Consider the following 16,122-nt stretch of genomic DNA (forward strand, 5'->3'; position numbering starts at 1 on the left):
AAACAAGGGGGCCTCCTCCCAACTGGCCAAGAGGCCTTAAGTAGGATCAGGTCCAGTCTTTTTTGTTCCCATTAACCAATTTACAGCAAGATTATTTTAATCTTTATGCATAATTTGAACATCAAGTGTCTGACTCTATGCCTTCTAGTGATCCGGTCAACAATTAAGTCCAATTACTCCCAACTAATGCATTTCAAGGTTTAGAAAGACATGCATGATGCCACAAGCCCCCCCATTTCCTTTTAACCTTTTAAGGCCGAGGTTACTTTTTCTTTCTGTTTCCGAATTTTATTAAGGTTCTGACAGTCTCTTCACTAACCAGTGAGTGCAACGTTGAAAGTTTAGGCAAAAGCATCTATGCCTTTTTTTAATCAGACACCATCCTCTACTAAACCTCCCGTGAAGCCAAGTAGTATTGTTTAATTGTATTAATATACATTTTATAAGCCGACAACATTTGTTTTAATTTCAGGCTCCTCTCTTAATTCTCTCCCAGCCATGTTGTGCTCATGTCTCTAACAATACTGAGTAAACGTCTCCATCTACTGGCGAAAAGCTTGAAAAACATGTAGAGCGCCTGCTGTACACAACCGTGCTAATTCCTCCTCATTTGCATCCACTGGCAAACAGTTACCACGAGTGGCAGGTGTAACACATTTCATTTTGTCAGGTGGTTTATTGAATCATGCAATTCATGTCATATCAGCAGCCAGTTACAGCCATACATCTGTCAACGCTTTGCAGTATATTAAGGCAGGGACAAATAAAACAGGTTATGTACAGTCGACATCTTAGAGTTTTCTAGAACATACATGGTTGTAAACAGTGACCACAGCTACGTCTCATCCCCGGAAAAAGCACACAAGTGGTTTCTTAAAGGGAAAATCCGCTCCAATATATAGACTATCATAGATTAAGAATTTTAACTCCTTTAACTGAAAAAAGAGAGACAAACTGTAGTGATGATGTATTGTGTTGTGTTTTTGTAGATGCTGAATGTTGCAGGGTGGACTTCGCTTCTGTATCACATCAACGCGTTTATTCCTGGGTGACAGTGCTGATATGAAGTGGTGAATAAAGTATACAGTATGTGTTCCATGATGGAATAAATCAGATTAAATGTGAATGCATTTTACAGCATATAGTATTATGGTGACAATAATACAGTAGCAGAGTGGAAAGCACTCTCAATATTGTTCTTTTCATTTGACATTTCTACAAAATACTGACAGATAAAACACATTGTTTCCTCTTTGATACTGTGCCATTGCCATTTCTCTCTGTGCAGCAATGTGGCACTAATACATCTAGCAACAGCCGATCTAAACTGACTACCAGCATTGCTTCAATATGTCTACTAAAGCTTTACTGTACATTATTTGAATACACCAACTGTGGAATGAATATAAGGCACTTTGATGTGATTAGCAGCTGAGCTACGACCTAAGAGGGGCTTCATACCTTGGCTATTCTGACCCTGCACACACACGCCTCTTTAATCACGGACTCACTCTCATGCTCAAACACACTGTAGCTGTAGCTATCCATTGTATTATTACATGCCACCAGATTCAACTATCTGATTTACTGTACTGTGGGTGCTTTGCACATCCAGATATGGCTATATTAACAACATAATCATGCAACAAGACCTGCTAATCTTTGGCCATCAATCCTTACAGAAAAAACAAGCATAATACATTTGGCAAAAATATACTGTGTAGTAATCTTAACAACAAAAATCAGCTTAAGAGGGTAATTTACACTGTATCATTATGCAGGTTTCACTGCAAGAATGACGGCACTGCATTTTTGTAACTGTGAATGCACCGCTTTGTAATAAAATATAATAATTCACTAAATAAAGCTGAAAAGTAAGAAAACATTTACAGTAAGCAATCATTTTGGTACATACACACAGTAACATTCTTCGGTAACAAAACTATTAACCTTTTGTGCATAGTTGTAACATGAACAGACAGTCAGAGCAACAGGAATACATTCTGATATGCAAAACAATAGAATCTAGACAGGTTTACTATAGTAGACACAAGTGGATCCTTCAGTACTTATATAAGAACCAGACGTTATGCTGGGTAAAACATACTCACTACAGAAATTACATATGATTTTAGAGATATATTTAATAAATTCACATACCAAGATTCTCAAGAATATTATTCAAAAGGCAATAGTTTTGAATCATGATGCTAGTGAGAAAACAATACAAATCATTCAGCAGTTACTAAAGTACATTAAGTGGATATGTTTATAAAGGAAGTCCACAACAGCCTGATGTTGAGAAAGTCCTAATATCTCCAGACACTGGACTTGGTGCTGCTGCTGTGTGTTTTTTCCGTCGTTCCTTCCAACCATCTTTCATTCCCACCAAGTGCTCCACAACTTCCATTTCAAGTTCAACATTGTTTCTTCACTTTTTGAGTCTTCACACTCGAGGTTGCCTTCAGGTAATTGAGACAACAGTGCATAGTAGTGTGCTACTGAGGTATCCTGTACAAAGATATCCACTTACAAATGTGTTCTGAGGTGAAATGACCTCCGGAAAGAAGACATGACGTGTTCCTTCGTAGCAAAGCTGTCTCACACGTAGATCCCCTCTGGATTCAGGCTGGACGTGAGAGGGCTGTGGAGGATCCGGAGGTGACTGGACATAGGGTGCGACGACACCGGACGCTTCAGGGAGCCAGAAAGGGGAACTAAATCTGAGAAATAAGAAATCATATGAAAGAGAGACAATTTCTATTTAAAAGTCTATTTCTAAGGTTTAGTGTAGAAAATATACAGTCAGATTAAAAAAAACAACAACAAAGCCCTGTGGATGCTATGCGATAGCTCTGCTGTGGTGCCACCAGGGGGCAGTACCGAGCCATGCAGAGAATCATCAGATGCAGTGAATTTAATGGCCAGGTACAAAAGCCTGGCTGATTTCACACACACATGAATTGGAAGGTTACTGGAAGGACATGTTTACTCAATTCATTATGTTTCATAATTTAAATCCATCACTGTTAACTTTAATAACGAGACCTACAGCTCTAAATGATGCAAGGATGAAGTATATGTCATGCAATCAGAAAAATAAAATAAAAATGGGCTCTTTGGTGAGGTGACATATTCAAGTTAAGATTGTGCTAACGTTGTAACAGATTTGAACCAAAATCAAATCAAGTGGGTGTAAACTGTAAAAAACAAAAAAAACAAGTAATTTACATGAGTTTTTAAGGCATTGGGCATGTGGAATACAAAATTATTCATAGGGATGGTGGGAGGTTGTAGTCTTATTTTTTAAGTTTGTACATTTTAGTGTCCGTTGATAAACTTCGTTTCAAGCCAAATATTCCAGGCTGATGGTTGTGTCCCCGGTAACAACACATAATGCACTGCTCTAGTCTGACCTCTAACTTGCTCCTGGAAGTCAATCTTAATTACTATTATTCACCAATTATGTTATTGGTACCATATTACTGTGACGTTTTCAATAACCAGCTGGCTGACAGCTGATGTGGATCGTCTCTATTTTAATGTGACAGGTCTCCCATTATTCAGTGCTCTTAGTTTATGTAGGCTGACAGAGCTTTGGTCCAAAGAGCCCATCACGGAAACTGCTGAGCATGTGATAGAGTGACAGCGTGATAGAAGGATTGAGGGTTAGACAGCGAAAGTAGGGTGAATGAATGATGCCAGGTCTGCCTGTATCCAGGCAGCTGTTGGCATGGAGACTATAATTGCCACTGGAGTAGGTAAAAACTAAAACTGTTCTCTCCGCTACCCCCTCCTGATTTTCTCTATCACAAGCTCTCACACATTCACACACTCACACTTGAACACTGAGCTTAGTCATTTTCTCTCAGCAGGCTGTCAAGACACGGGGTAGAAAAATAATAAGTGCACTTTAACAAAAAATAAGTCATGTCTCGCCTGTCTGAAAGGCAACCAAAAAGCAGCATTTATCCTCAGACAGCATGCACTTTACCATACAATTAAGTTGTAATACTTATCTTTGTTCAGACTAGTTCAGATCCGTTAAGCCTCGGTTATACACCCCAACAGACGCGTACACAGACTACTGCGGACATCACAGTCTGAACAAGTCCGCGCGGTGACCGCACAGTACCGGTACGCGGATGTCCGCACAGAGCCTACGCTACACCCTCTGATGTCAAATTGTACGTCCCGCGGCCCTGAGCGGACCCTCGCATAAACACGGACGAACAAAGTATAACTTTGGCCTTAGGCTTATCTGACCCCAATGTCACTGACAACACACTGTACCTACAAGGTCAGATTCCTACTTCATTTAAGTCAACAGCAAGAGATGACTAGGAATACATTACACGATATGTACTGTATTCCTATATTTTAAGCATGTCCTGTGACATGAGTGAAATCTTGAACTCCAATATTCCTCAAGAGAACAAAAATAAAACCATTCAATGTTTATAAGAAAAAGATATTACCTATAACATGACTGCTGTGAGTACTTTCATCCTCACTGGGTTCAGCAGGCAGCACTGTGACCTTGGTGCCAGTCTGCTTAATGAACTGCTGCAGGTTAACCTGCCTCAGCTCCTTGGTCAGCTGTTCCAGCTCGTGCTGCATATCCTTCAAAGAAACAGCATGAGAAGAGGGAAACATGTGAGCGTTACCAATTGCTTCCAACTGACATCTACTGGTACGGATTAGACGTATGAGCGTGTGTTATAGTATTTTGATGTCCAGACACTAGCAATATTACTTTCAATCTCCAAGTCCTTTATAATAATAATATTAATAATAATAATAATAATAATAATAATTTAATTTATATAGCACATTTAAAAACTGAGTTTACAAAGTGCTTTGAGAAACAAAGCAAGGCAATACAACAACAAATAGCTCTATAGGCCTAACAAAGCAACACAAATTAAAGTAAAATGTAAACCCTGATAAAACAGTACAATAGATGAAACAATAAAACGTTACCATAACAACAAACTGTGTCAATCTCAGTTAAATTGACATCAAAGGGACATTGCTCGAGACAATTTATAATATTTCAGACAGCTCTCTCTGTAGCCATAGATGGCTTAATATAACTTTTATCACACATGCAATAGTACTCCCCAAGACCCAAACAGACTTTGAAGTGTAAAAAATACTGGCAGGGACTCAGCATCACTGCGAGGGACGATTCAGGTGGTCAGAGGATAAAATGCATTGTTACTGATGGATGGTCTCCATCACCCTGCAGCACTATTTCGTTTATTTGAAAAATAAGTACTTGAATGAGTGCGTACGTCTTACCTGCAGTTTCTTGGTGCCTTGTCCAAGTGACCTGTCCACTGCTCTGCAGCTGCTCTCCATCTGGACAGCCTGTCTCTCCTGGGCTTTTAGTTCGGTCTTGGCCCTGAGCACCTGGGACCGAGCCTCTGCCTCACTGACCCACTGGGTCTCCTGCCGCTGCTTCTGCAGCCGCTCCTCTTCCAGGCCGGCCTCTACACTCTGGAGGGGCAGAGTTACACAGATGTGGAAAAGCAGCAAGGCACCAACTATAATGTATAAACATCACTAGAATGACTATGTTGAAATAGAACCAAATTCTTATTCTTTGATTCGTAGCTATAATTTGATCATTCCCCAGAAGTTGCTACAAAAATACAGGATGTTTTATTAAATATCTCCCACACATAGCACACCTGTACCATTGACAGCTTTTCTTCAATCTCCATTTCACAGCCCTGCAGGCGTCCTCTTAGCTCCTGCAGTCTTTCCTCCAGCTGTCTCTCACTCTCTAGCTCAATCTGCAGCTCAGTGGCCCAAAACTCCTCCTCCTCCATCTCCACGTCATTCTTCCTCAGATGCTTTTCCAACCTCAGGATCTCCTCTATCAGCCCTCCTCCTCCACCTGGGTCACCAATAAACCCTCCACCTCGCTCCCCTCGCCCTTCAGCCCAGGCCTGGAGCTCAGCCTCATAGGCCTCCAGCTTTTTCTCCAGCACATTGAGAGTCTCTCTCTGCAGACCGACCAGTCGGACCAGATCTTCCATGCGACAGGCCCACAGACCAGGCGATGCAGTCCCGATGGCTGGTCTTGCATGGTGGTGAATCCCACCATTTCCCAGGTGGAGTCTTCGCTTTGCCTCGGCCTCGCCGATTCGGCCTCCGCTCAATATTTCCCTAAGGCCTCTGGGTGCACCGGTGAACGTCAGAGACTTACGACGCGGTTCACGGCGGCGGAGGGAGCGATCATTGGGATGTCGAAGCTTTGCAAGGGGAGGCAGGCTCTGCCGGTGCAGCCCACGTTCAGGCCCCCTGAGAGGGGGTCCTTCTGAGGGAGGTCGTTCAGTCAAGGAGGGGCCTGTTCGATGCAGGATCAGCTGGACATCCCCAGCATACTGGCCCCAGGTGTTCAGAGAAGCCACAGGGCTCTCATGAGGGGCTAGGTGACGCTCCGTGTCACGCCATTTTTCTACCAGAGTGTATCTCCCAGTGCGACCTGTAAAAAACACAAATTGTAACAAATTCTTATACTGGTAGATGGTTATGCCAAATTGCAAGGATTATGACTTTTGTCTAAAGCTTCTGAAAGCTAATTTCACCACCAAAGTGGTAAAAGATTGCAAAACGAACTTACTGAAATGCAACCATGATGTACCGGCATCTTGCCTAGCTGTTAAAATAACATTTTAGCAAATCTTTCTTACACATTGTACAGACACAGAGCAACATTGTCATCCAGTCGGAGCCATGTATCTGGCCACCTAACATTTGAAACACTCAAATTTTGTCCAGCTTGTCTGAGTGTGGTTTCTGACAACAGCTCACAGTGACTGTATAAGTGAGATGAGAGCCTTAAGTCTCAACCATGCTGTAAAAATGCGAGCTGGAAAACAGAAATATCAACTAAAAGAGGCTAAAAGCTGCAGTGTTGGGTGTTTCTCAGTGGCTTCAGCACTACGAGCAACCTTTTCACGTTACATAAAATTCAATGTTTATCAGGAATAAACTGCTTAAAGCTGTTTGGAGGAAACCTAGACACAACACGCAGCGTGTATACAGAAACACCAAAGTTCTAAATCAATATTGATGTCTGATCACTTAAAATGGTTTATACATTGCTAAAATAAAAAAAAAATGCAGTGGAGGGGGCTCAGAAGTGCTGCTTTCTCAGTTTGGCAGGAGACTGAGGGATGAGTCAGACTTTCCCTCCTCCCACCCTGCTCTTTGTGGGAAGTGATGTCAATACAGTCTGCTGAAGTGCCTCCGTTCCTGGAGGAGCCATATGGGAAAGGGGGGGTCTTAGATCCAAGAAAGTACACCAATAAAGCCTCTGACTATGACCCACCGTATCCCAGCAGGAAGTGTACGCGTAGACCAGATACTCAAATGCTACTACTTCATAACTACTACTTTTCTTTTTTTTAACGAAAGCCAATTTGAGATTTTTGGAGAGTTTAATACTCAGATTACACTTTATCAAAGGGCTTCAACTACTTTTTAGTTTTGCACCTTCAAATTTTCAAAGTGTGAAGAAAACTGTAAAAGTTTACCAGAATACCATGAAACTGAATTGCATGTTAACTAACAAAGAAAATGACGCATTACATGGGTGAGAGACATTTTTAGATTAGCACTTAGTGATCTTGTACGACCATAGCTAACATGGAAGTAAACATTGAGATCAAACTGTAACAAACGTGAAGATTTTGTCCATGCTGGTAAGGCAACACACAGAGGGTAGTGTTAGCACACAGGAGCTATGCTCAGGTTTAAAGTATGCCAAACAGCCAGGATTGTCTTTTCTAACAAAATCAAACTCCAATTCCAACTAACTCCGTGAGTGCAATTTGGAGAAGCAGTTCAAAAGAACTAGAAATCACTAAGTGACAAAAATGGCTTTGGATCAGGAATTCAGCAAGGCAGATGTGGAAGTTGTCATTTAATGTTCCTGGCAAAAGCAACACCAGAACATCATCTAATGTCAGCAGTGTAACTTAATAAACCAGAAGTATACAATCCTTGGGTCCACATGTACACAACGCTATTTGCCAACAAGAAATACTGCTTATTGTTGACAGCTAGCTACCAATGTTTTAAAACACTGCAGTTCTAAACATCTGCTAATTAATTCATATATGTGAGCACAAAATATGAAGATGGCTAAGACTAACCCAAATATCTATTAGGCACTTGTGTGTAGCAGTTAATCTAGTATCTGATGCATTGCATTGAATCTCTTCGGTATGAGTTTAATGGACCGAGCCCCATTCATAATAACAGAATCCAGTTTCACTTGTCAAATATACAACTCAGCAGAAAGTTTTAACAGGTCTGTTTGTATCTCAGGTGTGCTTATGTGTGGTTGTATAGTAGAAGAGTATCTACCTATAGCCTGTGCCAAAGCAATCACCACTTCTTGGCAGGTGGTTGCCTCAGTGACCCCACAGACAACCCTCTGGACTCCATCCACCCAGACCTTGAGCTCCATGTTGGGTCAGAAGCGATGGGGCCGGTTGTGGTGTGTTTGCCCCGACATTATTGAAGGCTCCAGTGGTGCAGGGCAGCTGAAGCCCCTCTGGCTACTTTAATGGGGAGGAAACACAGGGGAAAACAGGAAGCGGTTAGTCAGGATGTGCTCAAGGCCACAGTTATAATCTTCAGTCGCCAAAAAGGATAAAGTCTTGACAGACATACAGAAATGCAGACAGTTCCACTTGCGCTATTGCTTCTACACAAGTAGTAAATTTTAGCAGTGGCCTATGGTAAAAGGATAGTCTAGTTAAGAATGGACCTGTACAGCCAGGCATGCCAGGACCAGCTGGCCATAACGCGGTTGTTTTGTTCTTCTCTATGAATAGGTACATGTCTGTTGGGGGTGCAGGAAGAGTCTGCCAGCACATTCCCAAGCCCAGTTCCTGCTTTTGTACAAAGAATTACATGGAAACAGCAAAGACAGAGCAGGAAGATTGACTAAGCGACACAAAGAGGACAGGAACAGAGAGTGAAACAGAGAAGGGATGAAAATATAATCAAAAAGAAAAAGGGAGAGCCAGATGAAGCAGAACTCCCCAAGAGGGAGTAGAGTAGGGTTTTGTACTTGATGTCACAGGTGTGTTCAGTGTCCTGTAACATATGTAATATAGTTATGTCCTTTATTGCTGACTGAGTTATTAGAAGAGCAGCCACTACTATGCTACAAGTACAAAGTTAACAACATACAGTATTAGAGAGCTTCATAAAGCTTGTCTTGATATGATAGATACTGATTGATTGCCGGTGCATTTTGAAGATTCACAGAATCAGCTATTACATTATTAGATAACCAAAGCACACATTAAAAAGATGTTAAACAACTCCTGACATAACACAGTATATGAAATACCCATCAAGGGGTAGCGATCCTTCAAAATGTTCTTCAAGGACAGTTAACTGACAGAGAATGAATGGCATCTCCCCAGATCTGTATCACTCTCCATGGATCTAACCTTCAATGCACCTACACTACTGTGTCAAAAGGTCCTTTTGTTCACCAACCCCCCACCAATTACACCTCCCCCAGCCCACGTAGCCCCTGTGCACATTCACAAAGTCATCCACACCAGCCTGTCTTATGCACCACAAACTGCTTTTCTGAATATGGAAAAAACACAGGAAGTAATGCAAGGTAACATTTGTAGAGTTAGACAAAGAGATGAAGCTGCAACTAATGATTATTTTCACTATTGATCATTATATCTTTTTTTCAGATTCATTGTTTATTGTATTTTAAAAAAGTAAAAAATTCCCAGCCAGGTGACATATTGCTTGTTTGGCCGGACTAACAACAGTCCAAAACCCAAAAGTGTTACAGAAAGCAACAACTCGTCAAGTCAAAACAGCATGTTTGCTTGTAAAATGATGAAGATCATAAATAGGATTAATGGAGTTTTAAAATGTTCAGTCAATTACCAAACCAATAAATCGTTTAAAAAAAAAAAAAAAATCAATTCAATTTAATTTATATTGTACAGCCAAAAAAAATAAATCACAAATTTGACTCTGTACACATACAACAACCTCTGTCCTGGGACCCTCACATACAGGAAAAACTCCCGCCAAAAAACCCTTTAACAGCGAGAAAAAGCTCTACAAACAAAATAAAATCTCAGGTAGTTATAAGAAATTTAGAGATGCAAGTGTCTGTTTTGTTTTAATCCAATACGTTCAATATACATCTGTGCATTTGTATGTGTGTGAGTGTCACCTTTGTCTGTGGACTCTTGATCACTCTATTCTTGGCGTATTCACAGCTAGTTGGAAAGTGCTTTTGTCCTTCATTCAGACTGCCCTTAAATGGCATGGAGGACAGAAGGATGGAGATGAACAGGAAAATAGTCACACACACACACACACACACACACACACACACACACAGCAAAAAAAGTGCAACTGCAGTGACCCAAAACAGTGTCACAATTTTGTTTAACCCTTTTTCCAGACCTGAGTGGGTCTTGATGCAAAGCAGGCATAGTGGATCAGGTTTGGATATACTGGAGGGGGAAGGGGAAAGTACTACCGACGTTGAGTCAGAGGGATTTACAAGGACCACTGCATATACTCTACGTTGAATTGGCATAAACAAAAAGTAAAAAAATTCAATAATCTTCATTAAAACACACAGCAGCAGCACACCCCCCCCCTACACGCGCAAAAGGGAACTGCTCAAACAAAACACTACATTTCATGTGCAGTAAAGACAAACAAACTGGCTGATTCAATGCCTCTTCCTTGCACAAGCTCAACAAGACTCAGCGGGGCATTTATAAATGTCACTTGCTCTGGTCCAGACTCGTGACATTTATATCCATTAACATTAACACAGAAAACCCAACTGACGGTACAGGCACAGCGCTGTGGGGCAAAGTGCCATCCTGAGCTCTGCACGCTTCACTCCTCTGGCCTGTCAAAGCCACAGCCTGGGGAGATGCCCGCTCCCTGATTTGTGCAGCTCATCTTATACCAGAGAGGCATTTCATGAGACAGAGGAGGGCTTAAATATCTGTGAATTCTATTTAAGCTCAGTTGAGAGTTGATCAACTGCAGCAAAAACATCAAACTCCTCATGATTCCAGAGTGTGTTTGTTTCAGTCTTGTAATGGTTCAGTAGTGTTGACTCAAGATTCTTCTCAGATCAGTGAGGTGTGTGAGCAGCCTTGAGCAGCCTGCCCGCCCGGCTGCTGATGACAATTCTCCAGGCCTACAAGAGCACACTGAGCTGGCAGGAAAAGGCCTTCAACTGGCTGCTGGTGTAAACAACCTACCATATGCTCCCGTGGGTGTTCCATCACGACCAATACACGGCAGTAACATGCACAACGAAGAAATACTGTAGGAGTTTCTTCTGGGGATTTGCAGCATCACTAAGTGCCTCGTGCAGTTTAGCAAATTGGTGAACACAGGAGGTATTTCAGGAAAACAAAATGTGTATTCAAAATCAAGACTGAGCTCGACTCAGAAGAAAGCCTGCAGGGCAGCAACTGAACCTAGTTGAGAAAAATCACGGGAAAACATTAACGTTGCAAGTACTACCTCCACAAATCGACACTATTGCAACCTTTTTCCAATTCAAATTTGCTGACCATTGTTCACTCAGGCATTGTAAGTTTGAAGGAATATATATATATTTAAGTGGCTAGTTAAAACTAGTCAGTAATTCATTATAGAAGGTTTCTGACATGCAAAACTCCCCCACGCTGATGTTAATTAAAGACAATGGGATACTTCTTGCAGACTGAAGCGACAGCAGTCTGTTTTAGTACTTAAACCTCCTTGCCTATTGCTAACCAAACTTGAATTCAAATTGCATTCCCTGTAGAGCAACGTGCAATTACTAGAAATTTTTACTTTGCTGTAATTGGTGACAGATCGGTTGTGAAATACATCTCTGTGAGCCGCCAAAGACAGATGCTGGTTTATTGTGGAGGCACTGGTGGTAAATCGGTTGGAACTAACGGGAGAAATCTATTTCCTCGCTTTCAATTCCTCCAGATTGTCATCAAGTGCTACAGCCCGGTATAATCCCTGAACCTAAAACAAATTGGGGAGGCAACAGTAGAACATAAATGTAAGACACTGTGACAAGATAGGACCTCTGTGGTTAAAAGTTAAGGGTCTTGCAGTGTGATCCGGATAAAGAAGCTTAATATCATCATCAGTACGCCAGCGTGGAGTGTATACAGTACCCTCTCATAAACATTATGGAGTAGGGCAAAGACTGTTGCATGAGACAGGCCTTGTTCCTGTAGAGTGGAAACTGATAACATCCAGGCAATGCATTCCTGGGCTGTGAGAATGCAACGGGCCATGACTAAGAGACAAGAAAGCTATGGGTCCGTCCGCTCTGTGGTCTTGATGGCTATGCAATGACACTTCAACACACTGCATTCAAACTAAAGTGTGTTTAAACTGGATGAATATTAAAAGCTTGAATTTGTAACATTCTGAACAATTGAAATTCTTAAGTTTACATAATATACACAAAGACTGAAGCATTGCTCAGCACTTCCTCATAAATTTAGTGTTAACTCCAAATTTTCCCTCTATTCGAAATGTCCGGGTGTTTAAACCCACATCCAGTCACACTGCAAGCAACACCCACAGCTCCTGAGAGCTCTCCAGTGGCTCCTGCCCTGGAGCAAGCCTGCTTCTTTCTCTCTGTGCCTGGCTGATATTAAACTATTAGGCGCTGGAGCAGCCTCCCCCATTTGGGAGGTCAGTGCTGGCAGAATCATGAACATCTGGAAGGCATGTTCGGCCAGCAATAATGCTGCCTTTGTTCCCTTGCCATATTCACTGCTCACTAGCCAGCTTTGAAGAGCCAGCAGGGCAGGCAGCAGGCTCCTTCATCGGGGCAACAAGGAGCCTCTAGCCAAGGTTTACATGTTACAGTGGTGTGCAAAACATCATCTGGTGATGAATCACACTCTTGCATATCAGCATTTTTAGAACTGATATGGTTTTACTGCAGCAGCTGAAACTTTATTTCTCCAGTCTGTAGTTCTTTGCAGCCTTCGTGGTCTTCATGGTGTGGTGACATTTCCAAATGCAACAAGCAACACTAAATTACATGAGTCTATTTTTAGACTAAAGCTATCCTCTGACATCAAAAGTGTAAGACATAAAACCTTGACTGAGTGCAACAACTCCACAGGTTGGTTCTGTGTGCACAACACTGGAAATTTGAGCAGAATAAGTGATTTTAAACTAGATTCTATTATGATTACTGATGCGTAAAGGATTTTTGAAACCAGGAGAGCTCGTAATATTTACAGAAGATGTTGAAGCTGATGAGAGACAGTGACGTGTGAAGGGCAAAGCAACATTAAACAACATTTTTAAGTGAATGTTTTACATTCAAACATGATAACATAATAGGCCTACTACAAGATGATAAAGTCCGAATCATCCGAGGACACCTAAACATGCATTTAACCGATCTTAAACCTCACACTAGTAGATCAAGACACCATTAACAGCAGTATTCGCTCGATATCTCGGCATTTAACAACCTGAAAGACACAAGACATTAGCATCTTTGAGCATTTAGTGACAATGCCCCTCCGCCTCATACTGTTGGTGTTGACTGGGATGAGGCTGGAGAAATGGCGATAATGGGTTGTAGTGGGCTCAGAGAGTAGCAGAACTATTCTACTACAGAAATGTTTCCGTTATCTCAGCCTCACAACTACACCGGGATCCGCCGCAGCACATTTAGCTATTATTAGGTCTGTGTAATGGTCTTACCTTTAAAGCGCAAATAGGATTCACCTCAGTGTTCCCTGTCCGAAGTGAAGTTTAGGCACAAAACACAGGTAAAAGGCGTCAATTCAGCAAAATGCGTCCTTCTTCACCATTGCCCAGTAAATCACTTCCAGCGAACTGCGACAAAGTATCGCTTGGCTGCAAGAAAAAAAGAACAGAATACAAGGCTACAGACGCATTCAAAAACAGATAATTGACGCTATGGTCCTCTATCCGAAAGTTTGTGTCTGTCCTCACTGTGCGTTAGTCTTTTGCGGTCTCACCAATAAGCTGCGGAAAATAACCCTCCACTCGTTTCATTACTCCTGCTGGTAAATACATCGCATTGGAACTGGGACACCGCAAGGCATTGTGGACTGTTTAAAGCTGCAATACACTCTGAAGGGGCGAGGGATTGGGGGTGGGGGTGGGGGGGATCCCATTATCAAAAGTCTCATATATAATGAAATTTAGATTTGAATAGAAATGTGTAGATTAGCTGCTTGAGTGCTTTCTGGATGTTCTCTGACACGTTGTTAATGAACAAAAGGTGGTGAGAGTCCTGGAGGATGTAATAAAGATTTAATAGATTTAGTGGAAGTGGTTCATAATCTGAGTTCAGAGTAAATAAAGTTGTGCATTGCATTCTTTCAAAGGTACTGCAGAATTACAGCCTCTAAAACTATACCAATGACATATCATACAATTGCAACACATACATTTGAAATGAAAATGAAGACAAATACCCTGCAGTTTAGACGCAGTAGCATGTTTCAAATCATATACAGATACCATAAAGGCAAAGTAGGACAAGTTCCATGTGAAATGGAGAACACACAAACTGTCATGATACATGTATTGGATAGTTATATGAAACAGCCAAATTTGGTAGCATGTTTTTTTGTTACACATCATGAAAGTGAGTAATGTAAAACACACAATATTTTGCTCACTCTATACTTCCAACATTAGACCCAAACAGCGGACATACACTGGTAAAAATGTAAAAAATGATTATATTTCCACTTCACCTGACATAAAAATACATGCATACACTTTTTGCAAAAGATATAGATGAAGTAAACATACAGTACATTCAACTGGAGCAGCTGATGGACCTTTGACAATGGGACCATGCATCAGTGGAAACATACTGCCCTCTTGTGACCCAACATACTTTCCTGTTTAAAAAACATGTCAGCTGGATGTGTGGAGTCTCTAAATATGGTCTTTTATCATCCATGTGGTCGGTTTATGAGCGGTGTAATCAGCCGGTATTAGTGCTCTTTAGTCATCACGTCTGGGTAAGGACTATAGGCTTCGGTCAAGATAAAGTTTTTATTCAAATGAAGTCTATCTCGGTTGAAATATATTCTTCAATTTACAGAAGGACATTTTATGTAAGTGAAAAAAACACTTTTAAAACTGTCATTTTAATCTTTGGCAAATCATTCTCAAAACTATGCCATTATAAAGCCTTTTCACGGCAGACATTTTACCAGCAGGAAATCACAGGCCTGACTAATGATGTTAGGGATGGCTATTCCTGTGAGTCACCATGCCTAGAATAAAATGGAGCCATCATTATAGTTATCAGGTACATCTTTGATTTTACTGCTCTGAGATGTCAAAAAGTTTTACTGTTGTAAGATAAATTGTTTCTCATGTATATTCTGTTATCTGTCAACGGACATGGTGTCAATTATTTACTCTGGCTTTTTTAGTGATTTTATACAAATGCTATTCTTCTAAGGCAATTCTGTGGTTGATATATAGATTGACTGCTTGCATTAAAGTTGTGTTTATCTATTGTACCAACAGGTAAACCTAAAGAGGGAACCGGCCCATCAGTGGGGATACGAGTCCCAGATTATCTTCACACTAAATTCCCTTTTGCAAACTATAACTGACAGTAAATGATATTTGTGATGGTAATGTGTATGCTCATAAGGATTAAATAATTAAATAGAATGACTATTACATGTAATATGATGTAGATAGGAATCTATTATTGTTCATGTGTAACCTTTCTTTCCTTATTTCACATACTGTTGCATTCTGTTGGGCAGGTTAATCTCTTACAATGAGTCATGTGCTATTTTTTTTTATTTATTCATTGTTTTTGTTTTGCATCTAACTGCAACTAAATATCCCAAATTGTAAGCCTCTCCAAATTTCAAAGTATGATCTTTTTAATGAAAACAACTCTGAGCACAATTTTGATTGAAATTAGCCTTCACTTCTTTTTAAAATCTCAAACATAGTTGTGGTTTCAGTAGAGGCTGTACAGTTTAAAGAACTGCTTGACAAGTCAATAGTGACCTCTAGTGTCTCTGCTATGAG

The 16,122-nt window shown here is 41.0% G+C and overlaps 1 protein-coding gene across 4 annotated transcripts; it reads right to left on the reverse strand.

The window, feature by feature from the left end:
- Positions 1–656: 656 nt before the first annotated feature.
- LOC137881460 (ras association domain-containing protein 8) lies at positions 657–14,120 on the reverse strand. 4 transcript variants are annotated; one of them, XM_068723414.1, is made up of 7 exons: positions 14,064–14,120; positions 13,783–13,938; positions 8,386–8,582; positions 5,697–6,496; positions 5,305–5,502; positions 4,479–4,623; positions 657–2,723 (listed from the first exon to the last, which is right to left on the reverse strand). In XM_068723414.1, exons 3-7 carry the CDS (start codon positions 8,486–8,488, stop codon positions 2,602–2,604), a joined length of 1,368 nt encoding a protein of 455 aa, XP_068579515.1. In that variant the 5' UTR covers positions 8,489–8,582; positions 13,783–13,938; positions 14,064–14,120; the 3' UTR covers positions 657–2,601. The 4 variants fall into 4 exon arrangements, with proteins under 4 accessions (XP_068579515.1, XP_068579516.1, XP_068579517.1 ...); XM_068723415.1 differs by having other exon boundaries at positions 14,038–14,115; XM_068723416.1 differs by having other exon boundaries at positions 8,386–8,579; positions 13,783–14,111.
- Positions 14,121–16,122: the final 2,002 nt, after the last annotated feature.

This window comes from Cebidichthys violaceus, unplaced genomic scaffold (assembly GCF_023349555.1).
Source record: "Cebidichthys violaceus isolate CVI_PGR_0920_01 unplaced genomic scaffold, fCebVio1.0.p SCAF_3, whole genome shotgun sequence".
Taxonomy (NCBI): domain Eukaryota; kingdom Metazoa; phylum Chordata; class Actinopteri; order Perciformes; family Stichaeidae; genus Cebidichthys; species Cebidichthys violaceus.